Source organism: Malurus melanocephalus, unplaced genomic scaffold (assembly GCF_030028575.1).
Source record: "Malurus melanocephalus ecotype Western Australia unplaced genomic scaffold, MMel_1.1 scaffold_222, whole genome shotgun sequence".
Classification (NCBI taxonomy): Eukaryota; Metazoa; Chordata; class Aves; order Passeriformes; family Maluridae; genus Malurus; species Malurus melanocephalus.
In genome coordinates, this window is record NW_026623454.1 from 123136 (window position 1) to 138082 (window position 14947).

The 14947-nt window shown below is 36.2% G+C and overlaps 1 protein-coding gene across 4 annotated transcripts in view; it reads left to right on the forward strand.

Annotated features, from left to right (window-relative positions):
- Positions 1-14947, forward strand: part of SMC6 (structural maintenance of chromosomes 6) — a 48142-nt gene that overhangs the window by 20319 nt on the left and 12876 nt on the right. For 3 of the 4 annotated variants that reach the window (XM_057374299.1, XM_057374297.1, XM_057374298.1), the window contains 15 exons: positions 1751-1852; positions 2050-2169; positions 2269-2364; positions 3475-3621; positions 3977-4065; positions 5008-5172; positions 5849-6027; positions 7013-7214; positions 7335-7449; positions 8804-8964; positions 9900-10035; positions 10946-11026; positions 11661-11831; positions 13903-14040; positions 14743-14888. In XM_057374299.1, coding sequence (XP_057230282.1) covers positions 1751-1852; positions 2050-2169; positions 2269-2364; positions 3475-3621; positions 3977-4065; positions 5008-5172; positions 5849-6027; positions 7013-7214; positions 7335-7449; positions 8804-8964; positions 9900-10035; positions 10946-11026; positions 11661-11831; positions 13903-14040; positions 14743-14888 — 2048 coding nt within the window. The remainder of the gene's footprint in view (positions 1-1750; positions 1853-2049; positions 2170-2268; positions 2365-3474; positions 3622-3976; positions 4066-5007; positions 5173-5848; positions 6028-7012; positions 7215-7334; positions 7450-8803; positions 8965-9899; positions 10036-10945; positions 11027-11660; positions 11832-13902; positions 14041-14742; positions 14889-14947) is intronic. The other variant, XM_057374300.1, reaches the window with a different exon arrangement.

Genomic DNA, 14947 nt, shown 5'->3' on the forward strand with positions numbered 1-14947 from the left:
TGCTTGGCTTGGGTGTGCAGKTTTTTGTTTTGTTAAAGTATTTTTRTCTCMACCCCTGTATTTTCTTGCTTTTACTTTTCTGGTTTTCTTCCCCATCACACCTGAAGGGAAAGTGAGKGAGTGGCTGTGGGTGGCTGAGTGAGTGGCTGGGGTTAAACCACAGCAATGATGTTTTATAGAGTGGCATATCTCTTCATCTGTTTGGGATCATCTGCCCRGTTGTATCTCTTCCGAGCTTCTTGCACACCCTGCCAGTTTATTCACTGAGAGGGCAGAGTAAGAAACAGGAGGCCCTAGTGCAACAGTTAAAATATTAATATGTAGTCAGTATTGTTTTGATCACACATCGAAAATACCATACCCTAACAGCTGCTATGAAGAAACTTAAMTCCATCCCARCCAGAGCCAGTGCACTGTCTGATGGCAGCARTCATCCACTTGCACAAACATTGTTTTTAAAGTTTCTTTTCTCTAAAGAGATTGATAAATTTAAATTTTAGAACACTCTGAGTCGGTCCATTATTCAGAAATACCCCTGTCACAAAGGAGTATTTTAAGTCACTCAGAGAACCACTGGCACAAGTAYCAGCAAAAGCAGGTTTGATATTAAAGTGAAAATGTGACTACGTTTGTTGGCAAGGGTCACTCTCCTAAGAGATAACTAAGAAGACTGGACGAAGACCTGAAATCAAACAKTCTAAAACCAAAATCAGCTTAAGATGATCTACATGGAGGTTGGGGTGGGAAAAGAGTAAGGATTAAAAGGAGTGAGGGAGACCTTCCTGTTAAGTCACAAGTTTAAAGTGGACCCCCTTGCCAAACTTAACTCCGGACTCGACCATTTAGGCCTAAAGGTTTTGACAGTGCTTTAACTTAACAGTACYTGATCAGTAGCCTGATTAAGTAATTTAATGAAGATGTTTATAGAATTTATGCTAGCACAATGGTAACTCACTCATAGGCCTAATTTTATTRCTGATCTAAGTACTTACAAATATTAAGAAACCTAATTGCTATATCATATGCATACTTGTATGCAAACAGACCTAAAAAGTATGTACAAATTGTATACCTTTGAAAAATTCCCCTTGAGCTCAGAGAAGTACTCATGTCAATGGCTTTGGAACTTCTTAGTGGGTGAAGGGGAGTGGGGGTCTCAGCCCAGGCTCTGTCAGCTTTTGGCAGTGCTCCTCTGAGTAAACTCGAGAGTTCTCTGGCTCGCAGTGGGATGTCACCCAGAGGGAGGTGCTGTCACAGCCACTGCAGTCCATGACAGCTCAGTGGGGCTTGCTTGGGACAATTGTTTATAGGGTCACAAGAGAGCCGGCTTTAGTCAAAGTAATTTTCTATTCTGACCACAATTTGGGTCAGTAACTTCCTTTGAAAATTCAGTAACAACAATGTTACTCMATTTGGGTTGTTATTCAGGCAAGAAAAACAATTTTCCAAGGCTGTTCATTAGAAGCAGGAGCTTACATTCCTGGGAGTGGAGAGTGTTTCTGATAAACCCAAGAGGAGCTGATTCCAGCTTCTGTTCATTTAGGCTGGGACCTAACAAACATTTCAGATATCACATTGCAGCCTGAAGAGGGAGTGGAAGTTGTACCACCACAGCCCCACCATTTATTCCACTTTGGGTATCATTCAGCATGTAGAGAGGTTGGGATGAATAGTCTTTCTGTCATAATTATTGAAAGTCCACTTAGATAAGGTGTTAATCTGACATCTGCATCTTTTTATTCCTTTTTAGTTTTTTATGAAGGCAACTCAGCTGGAACAAATGAAAGAAGATTATTCATTTATTGGAAAAACTAAAAAACATACCCTTGTTCAGATAGAACAAGGGGAATTGGTATGTAAAAGTTAAAGTACTTATTCGGGCAGATCTGAGCACTGAATGAACTATAGAGAGTTAAACTGCATAGTTTTCATTTTATTAGGTCTCAGTGACATTAAATTTCAAAAACCCTAAATCTTTCCAAAATTTCCTATTATATGACAGCTTTTTGCACTCATGACTGAAGTCTTGTTTTGTTATTTTTTTTAAAGCATCTTGAGGAACTTAGGAAGCTTTATCTAGAAAAAAAGGAAGTTTTCAAAAGCATTGCATTTGTGAATGACATGAAAAACCATCTCAAAGATTTGAAACATCAAATGGCATGGGCAGTGGTAATTATCTTGCTAAAATATGTTTGTTCATGTGAAATGTGCTTCATACGCAGTTTGCTGTGGACATGCTGATACATGCTAATATAAGCTTCTCTTTAGGTGAGTGAAATGGAAAAAGAAATAGAGCTGCTTAAAGAAGCCATCAAAGCTGAAGAAGAAAATACAGAATTCCTTCAGAAGGTAGAAGAATATCAGGTACATATATGGTCTAAACCATATAACACTTCAGTTGTAATCACCCCCCGACTCAGATTTCTGTCATGTAGGTTTTCTTGGGTGTCGTTACTTTTAGAAAARATCAGTGATTCCAGGAGACCTCTGGAAGTTTTGGGATGGTTCTTACAACTTCTGTAGGTAGCAAGAAAGAATAATTTTGTCATACMTTCTGATTAGCATATGAAACATATTTTTTGCAGAGAAACGGGGATCATTATTTTGAATTTAGAATCATAGAACCAWAGAATAGTTTGGGTTGGAAGAGATCTTAAAGATCATCCAGTTCCAATGCCCTCCCATGGGCAGGGGCACTTTCCATCAGRCAGGGCTGCTCAAAGCCCCATCCAGCCTGGCMCTGAAYGCTTCCAGAGATGAGGTATCCACAGCCTCTCTGGGCAACCTGTACCAGTGTGTCAGCACCCTCACAGTAAAGAATTCATTTCATGTGTCTAACCTAAATTTCCTCACTTTCAGTTTAAGCCCATTACTCCTTGTCCTATCAAAACAGGTAATGAASAGATCCCCTTGTAGGCCCCCATTCAGATACTGGAAGGCTGCTTTGAGGTCTTCATGCAGTTTTCTCCAGGATGAACAGCCCTAAAACTTTTCAGTACATTAAAACTCCTCCAAACTTGATTTGCATTAATTTCCCTTTTTAAAATAATGTTTTTATGGTTTTTTTTTTCTTTCTTTTAAGAAGTATTTGTCTTACAATTGAGGCATTTTTGCTTAATGGTCAACATACCTATGTAGTGATGAAGGAACATTGTCCAGATGCTGGTTTACTTTTCTTGATATGATGGTACTTGGCCTTATTGTAYTGAGAGTCCTGTGTTTAACTAAACCATCAGATAGAAAAGAAGATTGCTGTCTACTTCACAGATTTGGTAGTCTGCTGATTTTCTGAGAAYGAACATTTATGAGTTTTCATCTTAAGATATCCATAGTGGAATGACTCTATTTTTTTAAAACAAAAACAATTGAGACATTTTGATTCTTTTGAGAGATATTTGTCCTGTAACATTAAGAGATTTTGAAGAAAGTTTTGTTCCATTACTACTTGTATATCATTCTGGTTTTTCTCCAAAGGTAAAAGTGAACGAAGCAGAAAAAAAGTACAAAGCAATACAAGACAAATTAATAACAGTAAGTGAAGAAGCACAAGCCCTGCATCCCCAGTGTATCACTTTGAAGGCTGAAGTGCAGGCGAAAAGAAAAGCAGTCAATGAAATTGAGGTAGGCAAAAAAAACCCTTTTGAAGTTCATACCTATTTAAAATTTTAAACTTATCCATGCTCTATTCATCTGTACTTCTACACTTGGCTTCTTGTGTCCGTAGTGGAATTCAAAACAGGTGTAATTTTCTGCCTGACTGGCAAGTGGTGTCTGTTCGGGGGCCTTGGTGTTTATATAGTTCACATAGTTACTCCACAGTATTAAGCTTAGGTCAAAATAAGTAAATAGATAYAATTTTTGAAAATCAAGTTATGTTTGTCTGGTTTGGTGCAGTTCAGTATTTAGTCAAAACTTTAGTTCTTTTKGAAATGATTTCTTCTGTTTCTTAAAGTACTGTATCCAATTTCCTTCATAGATTGTTTATAATCGTTCCAAAATGGAGTTGAAACGTCTGCAAAAAGACAATGAACAGCTATGCAAACGAACTGAAGAACTGAAAAGCTGGTAAATACAGATACAGTGATTATGGTGTATGTTTATTAAGGTATAGATAAAAAAAGAAAGATTAAAGAGAAAACCTGTAGGAAATAGAAAATACTTATTTAGTCTTTAGCTGGGTCCAGCTAAATATTTGAATATTTCTGACCCGCTTCTTTACATACTAGGATTTTGGGAGATTCTGTAGCTTCCATTGATGCCTGATGATTTTTGCCTTTCCTTTTTATGTACCCTTTTATACACTTTTATACCCTTTATACATTTTCTGTACCCTCTATGCATCTCCCTGTACCTCTTAGCTCACATGCTTGTAATTCCTGTAGTCTGATATTCCATCTTAGTTTAGGAGTTYTGCTGGGCAGAGAGACCAAACATCCTGAGGAAGGAGTCAGTGTGCCCTGTGCTATCTTAAACCCGAGCTCCAGCCTTGGGTGAAGCCTTCTCTCTGGAACATCTTGTGTAAACTGGGCTCTGRCCTCATTCTGGGGGGATTCATTACAATATGGGGACACTACTTCATTAGTTGAGTTTCTTATTGGGGAATCCTAGATAAATGTGCTAAATTGTGAAGGCTATAAAACTTGTGTCCGTGCTATACACGGGTGTGCATTTTCCATCACGCTGTCCACCTGGGATCCCACATACCGAGGGAAAACCCTTTTTATCCCTTTAACTGTGTCTGTGTCATTATTGACACTGGCTGTCAAGGCAACACCGTGATACTGCAAAACAAATATGTCTTAAACTAAATGCAATAGGAATGTAACTGGTGAGAGTTACATGTGATTAGAATTTTTTTTTTAATTTCAAAATTGGCATTACTGCTATGTGTAGCTCTTGCATGTTAGCAGAATCTTGAATGTAACTGATGTGTAAATCCTCTGYACGCTACAAGTAATAAAGTTTGTGTCACTTGTATTGTTTTAAAATATGGATGTTCTTTTCTAGTTCTAATCAGGTTTCAGAGCCTGAAAAACTGGAAAGACAAAGGAGAATTRCATACTTAAGGGAACAGTTAAAGGCATTCCATGATGAAGAAATAATGATTGGTCAGCAGGTGGATCAGTTTCAGCAGGCTATATCTAAGTGTAGGGAAGAACTTTCTAGAATCAGGTAAGTTATGCTTCTTGAATGAGGTTGTTTACCTCTGTTTCAAGTTAGAGAGAATCCTTTCTTGTACTGTGATCCCTGAGGTATTAGGCTCCAGTTTCTTTTTCACATAGGAGAATAGATACACTGAGGAGTAATTATTGCTTCTATAGTTAAGGCTGATTCATAGAGGCTTTGAGGCAAAGTGGTCCAATTACCAATTTAGTCCATGCCCAAGACATAAAAACAAAACCCTCTGGCTTTGATTTGGAAACCTGAACTTRAACAATGATTACCAGAGGGAATTATGGCAGTGTCATTTATTGTCTTAAAGGATTTGAGAATTGTTCCTTATTGTACCTGGTGTGTTAGTTTACTGTAACCAATGCTTACTGTGTGTTTTGTTGAAGATCTTTGAAGAGGATGGTGAAACYGATGCATATAATTACAAATAATTTAGTATAATCTGTTAGAAATGAAAGTCATGTAGAACTGCTGCTAAGTAGTCATTTTCTCTTTTTTTTGTCTCTTATAGTTTCTTGAAACTATAAAAATATTATTGCATGTGTGTACCTAGCATTAAATTGAACTACTGACGTGTTGATACCTTACGTTGTTAGTAATTAAAAAACAAGGCTTTATAATTATTTTAGTGCACTTAAGGCTCTATAACTACTGAAAAAAACCCCTGTTATCTTAGGAGAGAAAACCGTGATGTGGAACAAGCACTGGATGCCAAACAGAAGCAGCTGAGAGACCTGAAAGATAGTAAAACAAATACTTTGAAAAGATTTGGACCACATATACCAGCTTTTCTTGAAGCAATTGAAATAGCCTATAAGCAAGGGCAGTTTAAAAAGAAACCTCTTGGACCTTTAGGTGAGAATAATTGCTGTAATGTATTTTCTCATGGGATTTTTTTGTATGGCTGCTAATGTGAGTAGTGGTCTTTTAAGAAAACTATTTGTTCTTAAGGAGTTTCAGATGTATCTTTTTCTTCTGTACTTCCTGGACTAAAAGTTGTATCTTGGCTGGTTGTGTTTTTCTTCTGTCATGCACTCACAGCTAGGTGGCTTTCCTCATTTTCCAGCTGTTTTATTGAGGTATTTTACAATGGTAAACTTCCAGTGCATCTCTCTGACTCCCCCACACCCTCAAAGCATAAGACTACTGTGCTTTGACTGCTTGTTCCTCAGTGGATAGCACTGTCCAGGTCTTGAGACTTTATTCAGTGTCCAGTGGCTGACTTGTGAGTTTGTCAAACTTGAGATGTTTTGCATGGAACAACTCAGACAGACCCAAATGAGATTTTCTTGGAAGGCTGGCTTTTATTTTTCTTCTGTCCAGCTCTGACAGTGGCTGCTATTTTCAGTTTGTGAATGGGAGAAAAGTTGTTCTGGATGTAAAGTACATGACATTGACTGCAGGGTGAGAATGTGYAGACACATGCTACTGAAGACAGGTGATATAATGGAAATCTCTATGTTTGCTTAACTTGCAATATAGTTCCAATGTCTTCATCCTTTAAGCATTAAATTGTAGATAAGCTGTCTTTGCCTTGATACATTTCTGCGAGGCTGTCATGAAATTGGTACCCTAATGGGAGAAAGTATGGCYTCCAACTATGTGTAGGTGTTTCTGAGCAGAGAAATTATATTTTTGTGTTCTCAGGGTAGCTTGTCTGTTGTAGAGTCTTAACTTTTAGTCAACTTCTTAATMATTTCTTCTACTTGTAAGAAAGGTTGATTTTAGGCTCTTAAGTCTACAATACAACAAAACAAGAACCTTGAGTGCTAAAAATGCTGTGCTGAATGTGTTGTCCTGGAACACAACACCTAAAGCCTTGCTTCTTACGTTTATTTAGGTGCTTTGATTCATCCAAAAGATCCTGAACTGATCTTGGCTATTGAATCCTGTTTAAAAAGCCTACTTCAGGCATTTTGCTGTGATAATCATAGCGATGAAAGAACTCTTGTGTTTCTGATGTCAAAATATTTTGCACGTGGACATAGACCTCAAATAATTGTAAACAAATTTCAGAATAAAGTTTATGACACTAGTCAGAGGTAAGTTATGTTTTGAATTTTTTTGCTTACCCTTGATAGTTAAAAACTTTYGTGAATTTTTTTGTCCCTTAAGAATCTCATGTGAGTTTTATGAATGGTGTTTTTTATTCTTTTCTTCAGAGCTGTTCATCATCCAGAATTCCCRTCAGTTCTGACAGCATTGGAAATAGATAATCCAGTGGTTGCCAATTGTTTGATTGATATGAGGGGTATAGAAACAATTCTGCTGATTAAAGTAAGCTTTATGCTTCCTGTTGATCTTTAAAGAAACGTGTGGAGTGTATAATGACACCTTAATTGGTAGTGTCTGTAATGAATAAAAGAGGTAGAGTAAGTTTTGCTCCCCTCTTTGCCCCACCTGTTTTCAGGACCATCCCCGTTTGTTTCTGGGTTGTTTGCCACTCCCTTTCTGGACCTCTAAGTGGYGTAGTTTCCCAGTCTAATTATTTCACGTGTGTGTAATCAATCCTCCTAACTGCTGKCTCTGTCTCATGCCTCTGTTAATTGTCAAGTTCAGGATGTGTCAGTTTTGGGTAGTCCAGGTGTTACCCAGACAAAACTTGCAACCAGCCCTTAACAGTGGCACCTAGCAGCTGGTAGCTAAGTTTTCTCACATGATCTGATTTCTGATCTGAATTGATTTTTGATTTTCTGTTAGTACTGATGATACCAGCTCCTGCAGATAAGATTACAGGTAAAAYGTTCAAAGATAAAAATAAGGCACGYATGTTTTTTWYTTAGAGAAGGCAGGGTATTTTTTAAGCTAGCAGAACTAATGATATATACCTTTTGGGAATTTTATTTTTCTCCAACATCTCTTGTCCCAGTTTATCCTCTGAGATCCCTACTGGAAACAGGCAGTTCATGCTCTGTCTAATGCAGAGCTGACTGTGTTTGAAGCATGGCTATCACAGAATGGGTTACACATAACATCTGAACTTCATAGGCTTTTCTCGCAGAAGGAATGTTGGGATCATTCTTCCCCCTCTGCCTGAACTAAATAGTGATTTTCATGATGTTATTATCTTTGAGCCCTACCAGAACAATTCCAGCTGAATCTGGAAGAAGTACTCTGTGGAAGAATTGACACTATGGAATGGGAAGCATGGTTGCCTTGCACAAAAACACTTGTGACCACTTAGTCTGGTGCTGTCAGTGTTGGGGTTTTTTACTGGCATATTTCCCTGAACTTTAATTGAATATTATTTGATCTACTTTATACCTTGCTTTGGAAGCTGGTTTCCTGTGTATTCTACTTTTGACAGTTGAATATACCTGTGCATAGTGACCTTCTGGTTAGTGATTTTTTTCTCTCCAAGGCAAATTATAAAGAAACTGATTAGACTACAGAATTTACAAATAAATGATCAACTAAACTTAGTGGTTTCTTGAGAACATAAATGCCTTACTCAACTAAGAAACATAGATTCTTGATGTTACAGATAATTTTCACATTCTTTTATTACTGTATTTCTTTTCATTGAGAATTGAAATTATTTTTGGTTGAAAACATCTGGACAACTTCTAAATTCTTATATTTAATTATGGTTGCTTTTGTGCTGGTGTTGTAAAGCCATTGTATTTTTCAGAGTAACCATAAGGCTCGTGAAGTAATGCAACGCAATCGGCCCCCAAAAAATTGTAGAGAAGCTTTCACTGCTGAAGGTGATCAAGTATTTGAAAGACGGTATTACTCTTGCAGTTTTGTCAGACCCAAGTTCCTAAGTCAAGATGTTGAAGCAGAAATCAGGTGAGCATCTTGTAATGCAGTGTTTGTAAAAAGTGCACTTGTTAACATGAATAGGGGAATTATATTATTTGTCTATTTGCATGTATGCTACTCCCTAGTCTCTCCGTTTTCTTTCTGAGATTTGCACTTTTTGAGAATTGTAGAATATCTCTTTATTTCAGTGCCTTTAGTGATAGGGACAAACTGTATTTAATTATCCTTCAGGTAGGGATTTTCTGTGCTAAATACTCAGGCGATATAGCTACCTTCTTTTTTTACTTTATGCTTGGTGAAAAAGAGAATAAAGCTGTTACTTTAAAAATATAATACTTGAACACTGYTGTCACAGTTCACTGCAAGGGAAGCCTGACTGTTTGAACCAAAATTGTCAGTACACATCCTACTGGTTTCAAATTTTACTCCTCAGGCTTCAGTAGTRTTTCCTTAGGTTTTTGACTTCATTCATGGTAGGTATCTCTGAGAATTCCTTCACTTTTTATGTTTTTAGGGTTTTTCATCTCTCATTGTTTTCAAAGTGTTAGTTGAAAAAGCAAGATGYACTTCAAAGATTAAAAACTTGTGCTGTCACCAAGGGAATTTGTGACAATAGAATACTTTGATTTTGAGGCTCAGATTATGTTAGAGACATATTAGGTAATTTTAGTATTAATAGCTSATAGTATAAACTAAATTGAATGTTAAAACTTACTTCTAAACTCAAAAGTTTTAAATATGTCAGTATATAACTCCTCTCAAAGATTATGTGAACTTTCAAAGTGATACAAGCATTCCATTACCAATTTTGCTATGGGGGAGTGATGTGGGCTAGTTAAAAAGGACTGCATTTTTACCATTTGTCTTGTCATCCATGTAATTTTTATTGTATTTCTGTATGTGTGTGTCACCAATAATATCTGTGTAGTATGTAATATTTCAATATCACTTTATTTATAAAGTCACTTGGATAAAGAAATTGAAAACAAAAGGGCACAGTTGACAGCATCTCAACAACGTTTATATTCCATTGAAAATGAGATTAGGCAAAATGAAGATCATCTCCATGGTCATCGACAACACCAAAAACAACTRCAGGTAAAAATAGGTACATTGTTAGTTTTTAGAAACTCCTCAGTCTTTCCTTATTTCATTTTGACTTCTGCAGTCTATCTGTAATGCCCGATAGTTTTTAATGTTTATCCTTACTTTTGCTGTTTGCTTTCATGTTTTTCATCATATGCTCTTATAATTGAGGACAGAAGATAGAGGCCACATCAATCCTAGCATATGCTCTTGTTTCCTTTGGTATCTTTYCCCCACCCTATGTGCTAAATCTTATAAATTTCTGCTTTTTTTTTGAAACTAGTAGTAATTTGTTGCATGGAAAAGATAACTTGGATCATATAATGCTTCTCCTTCCTTTATTTCTGTTGAGCCTTGCCTCTGCATTCCCAGAATCTTGTTTATCTTCATGCTCTTCCTGTATATTCTTAACCCACCTTGATATGCTGAATATTTCTTCCTTAAATTTTCATAACTTCTAATTTCTTTATAAGCCATTTTACAACTGTTAGTCTCTTTTCTGGRGTTCCTGGTACTTCTCAGTAGGATATATATTTATGATGGCCAGTGGTGCCTCAGATAGGCAGTGTAAGCTAATATTATATAAGTTTATATTTAATAAATTAGAACTAAGAAGCAGAAAAAAAATCTGGTATGTGGTCTGAAATGCTGAAGATAAATACTTGAAGAAAAATAAAGWATAWTTTATTSAATTGTCATGTTGAATGGAAATACAGTAACTCAGTGAATTAAAGTGCACAGCTTTCAGAACCAGTTGTATCTTCTGAAAATGAATTCCATAGGTGAATGTGAATGTCTCTTGTTGGTCGCTAATGAAATTAAAAAATGCAAGAGCCTTCTTTGATGTGATGACTTAAATGAACAAATGTGAACCTTTCTATTTAGTTAAGATTCAGGATATGTATTTTGTTTTTCTTTTCAGATAAAAGTAAGAACAGCAAATGCAGAAATCGCAGATCTTGAAAACATGGAAAAACATCAGTCAGTGGACGCCCGAATATTAGTAAGAATAGATTATCAAATTATGTCTAATCAGCATATGAAATCGTGTCTTAATGTGGGCAGTGTTTTGAAATAAGCAAAGTTGGATAGTGAAGAATGTAACACTTGATATAATTGTAAACGTTTCTGTAAATGAAATTATTTTATTGATTTTTGGTGGTTTTAAAAATCTTTCCCCCCGGATTTTGCAATATTTGTCTTTTKGAATCAGAAAGTATGTGTGATGATTGTTCATTAGGAATGGTGTCATTTTCTAGGAGACAACAACAATCTACCTATTCTTCCTGCATTCCATTATATATTGGATGTATATTGGCCACAGATCCAGAGAGAAGTTACCTTGTTCTTTTCAGTCTTTTCATCACTACTCCCAAATAAAATCTTAATTTTCAGTCACATAAATGTGAAGTTCCACTTTTATTTTGCTGTTTGATTTTGTGGTTTCCTACAAGATCCATCAGTCTCTTCCTTTGGGCTTTAGCAACATTTACATTGAGCTGCTCCTATTCTTACTAGACTTACAGACTACTTCTTGTAACATTGTACCCTAATAGTGATAGTAAAATAAAAATCTGGTACAGCAGTTTACAAATATGTCTCCTTTTATTATTTGTAACTTTAATACATTTTGACAGGAAGACGAAGCTGAAGAAAATAAAGATAGGATGGAATCTGTAAAACAAGAGATGCGGCTACAAAGCAGACAGGTGGAAGAACTGAGAAGTAGTCTTCAAGCAGCTGAAAAAAAATTAGAAGAAGTGAAAGAAAAAATTCATCGAGTAGAAGAAATTGCTGCCCCGATTAAGGTAGCAATAATTTTATATTTTATCTTTGATTTGTTCTGTTTGTGTGTCAGGGTGAATGAGGTTAAGAGGTGAGGCAGGAGGAAAGAACTTGTTATTTCCTGATAGACTTAAGGTCTACCTGTGAAATGGAAATAAGTCATTCCATCCAGAGAATGTTGGAAAATATGCTTGGCAATATTTTGAAGGTAATGTTGATGTTAAGTGTAGTTGCTGTAGTGTCTTATGTTTAAAGAGAGTTAATTTCCTGGTATCTTTAGTCATGGAATGAAAAGGAAGGGAAAAGTTTCCTTGACTTTCRTTTTTTGTGCATCACATTTGTCATTTTTGCTTGTTTGTTTCTAAGAAAACTTGGCTAAGCATGTTCATAACTGTTCATTTCTCAAAATAGCMTTTGAAGTTCCTTATGAAGTGGTTGTTATTCTGTGAAGTTACATAATCACAGAAGGTACCTCTGCCTAATTTTAATTATTCAAGACTACAGAAGGCACCTGGAGATGGAAGAGAAATAGCAAGACTTAAGATAAATATTAGAATGGTGACATGCAAAATTTGTTATTGGCAAATGGAAGGCTGTCTCATGTTGGCAAGAAGAACTTATGGTTTGAAAATAGAAAACAGAAATAAGAGTCCAGGAAGTTTATACCATGGTAAACTCGTAGAAGGATGAAACGAAGAAAACGTAAAAGATCACTACGGGAATCTCTTACGTGTCTCACTTAAACTACATATTGCTATGTAGTCAGCCCAARTTAAAAGAGCAAACAAAAAGAGTAAGGAAACAGGTCAGCAAAGCAGCAGATAAATCTGTTAATATATAATATAAAAATTCAAGAGGTGTGATCTATTTTAAAAGAACCACTGTGCAGGGAAAGAGGATATATCAGAGTATGAAAACATTATTGCTTGTTATTGAGAGTACTGAACACAATCGAGGGCAGCACTGAAATTCCTGAAAAGGTTTTAAATTAGATGTGCTGTTAAGTGTTCTGTAGTTGTTTAATGAACTGTTGATGAGTTGTGTTTTTAAGATAGGATTAGAAAAAGGTGAGAGCATCTGTTATTGTTCATAATGGCTGGTTTTCTTATTTGTTGTTTGGGGGTTTTGAGATTTTCTTTGGGTTTTTTTTTCTGTTTGGTTTGGTGGTTTTTATTTTTGTTAAGACAAGCCATCTGATTGACAGAGATGAGGAAGAAAATTGTGTCCTAATTTATATCATTCTTTATACCTCTTTGCTTTTCTGGAAAGATGTAGCACTACAACAGTATCAATACTTGCATAGTATAGAGGTTCTGGAGCACAGTTTCTGTGAGGAGCAGCTGATGGAGTTGGGGCTGTTTAGCCTGAAGAAAAAGAGGCTCAAGGGGGACCTTTACCTGACAGGAGGTTAAAGTGAGATGGGGCCCAGTTTCTTCTCCCAAGGTATCAAGTAGCAGGAGTAGAGGAAATGGCATCAAATTGCACCWGGGGAGGTTTAGTTTAGATATTGGGGGAAAAAATTTACATGGAAAGCCTTGTAAAACTGCTCAGGCAAGTGGTGGAATCCCCATCCTTGGAAACATTCAGAAAATGAATGGATATTGCACTGAAGGGTAGGGTTTAGTGATGTATATGGTGGTGGTGTTCTTTTAAWGGTTGGACTTAATGTTCTTTAAGGCCTTAACCATGSTATGATTCTATGATTTTATATTATAGACATAGCAGGACAYTGAATTTTCACACAGAAATGCACTTCTGGCTGATGTCACACAGGCATCAGAAGTTCTGGATAGAATKTAGTGTTAAAAATAAATGCATTTTTTGAAGCTTTAGGGGAAAGCATAGCTTTTTTTTTAAAGATGAAAACATCACCTCAAGATACAATTCCTAAAATCGTTGCAGGTATTTATTATGACCTTTTCAGAATTGAGCACAGACTTTCTCATAAGCTGCTGTTAAAGCTCCCAGACTCTAGTATGAGTAGTGTCACTGAAAGCAAAATAAGTTAGAACAACCTGTGATGAGTGAGTAAACATWAGACAGATTCTCAGGAATTTACCCYGAACAGCTGACACTGTGATTTGTTCCAAACAGGCTGAATTGAGCCAGGCTGAGCCAGAAGTGGAAAACAGTAAATGCCGTTTGCAGCACTATGAAGAGAAACAGAGAGAACACATGGCGTGCATAAATAAGCATAAAGGTTTACTAGCTGCCAAAGGAAAGGAATTAGAGGTATGTGTGGTGGGTTTCTTTTTTAGCTATTGAAGTTAGATGGTCATGATTCTTCTAATATTTAATAATAAATTATTTTGCTTGTATAACATACAGATAATATACTCAGTTACGYTGAGAATTCTCTATGTCCTAAGCTGACTATGTAAAGCAAGTAAAGYAATTCTGTGTTTGTGAGTTGAGGCCTTTTTTGTTCTGACACCATTTCTGTCTTGACAGGTAAGTTAGGGTTCATCTGTCTAGGACCTTTTCATCTGTCTTTTGCAATGAGAAGATTAAAATTTGGGGCTTAAGTTAAATTGAATAGTATTGTTTTGGTTTCTTGGATGGTAAGCTTTTCCTTGTACAGGTCCCATATCTGATCTTTCGAAGACCTGCCTAATCAMGCTTTATTAACTAACTCTGAAATCACATCCACAAAGTATTTAAATATCGTGATTTTGGTTCCTTATTTTTCTGCATTGGCTAAATAATTGTGATTGTATTAAAAATCTTGGATATGGTTCTTGGMACTGAAATGACTATCCCTGTATAAATGCTGTCAATAAAATTTTTAACTGGGTTTGCTGTGATGAAAACAGAACAACACAAAAATACTGTTCTTGGAATCCAAATTTTTCTATAGGATAAAATATTTGTTGTGAAGACTTAATAGATTTTTGAAAAGTTTGACAATTATTGAGTTTCAAACCATCCCTTTAGGAAGAAATGGCAAAAGCGAGGCAAATCTTCTCRGAGCGCATCAAGGTCAGCAGAACTGTTAAAAGTCTTAATGCAGAAATGAATCGCTTGAGAGAGAAAATAGATTCAGAAAGCAATCTGCGTGGAAACAGAGAAGAAATAATACGGTAAGTCATCTTCACTGTCAAAAGCACTTCAGGTGGGATGGAAAAGAGAGGGGTAAGAA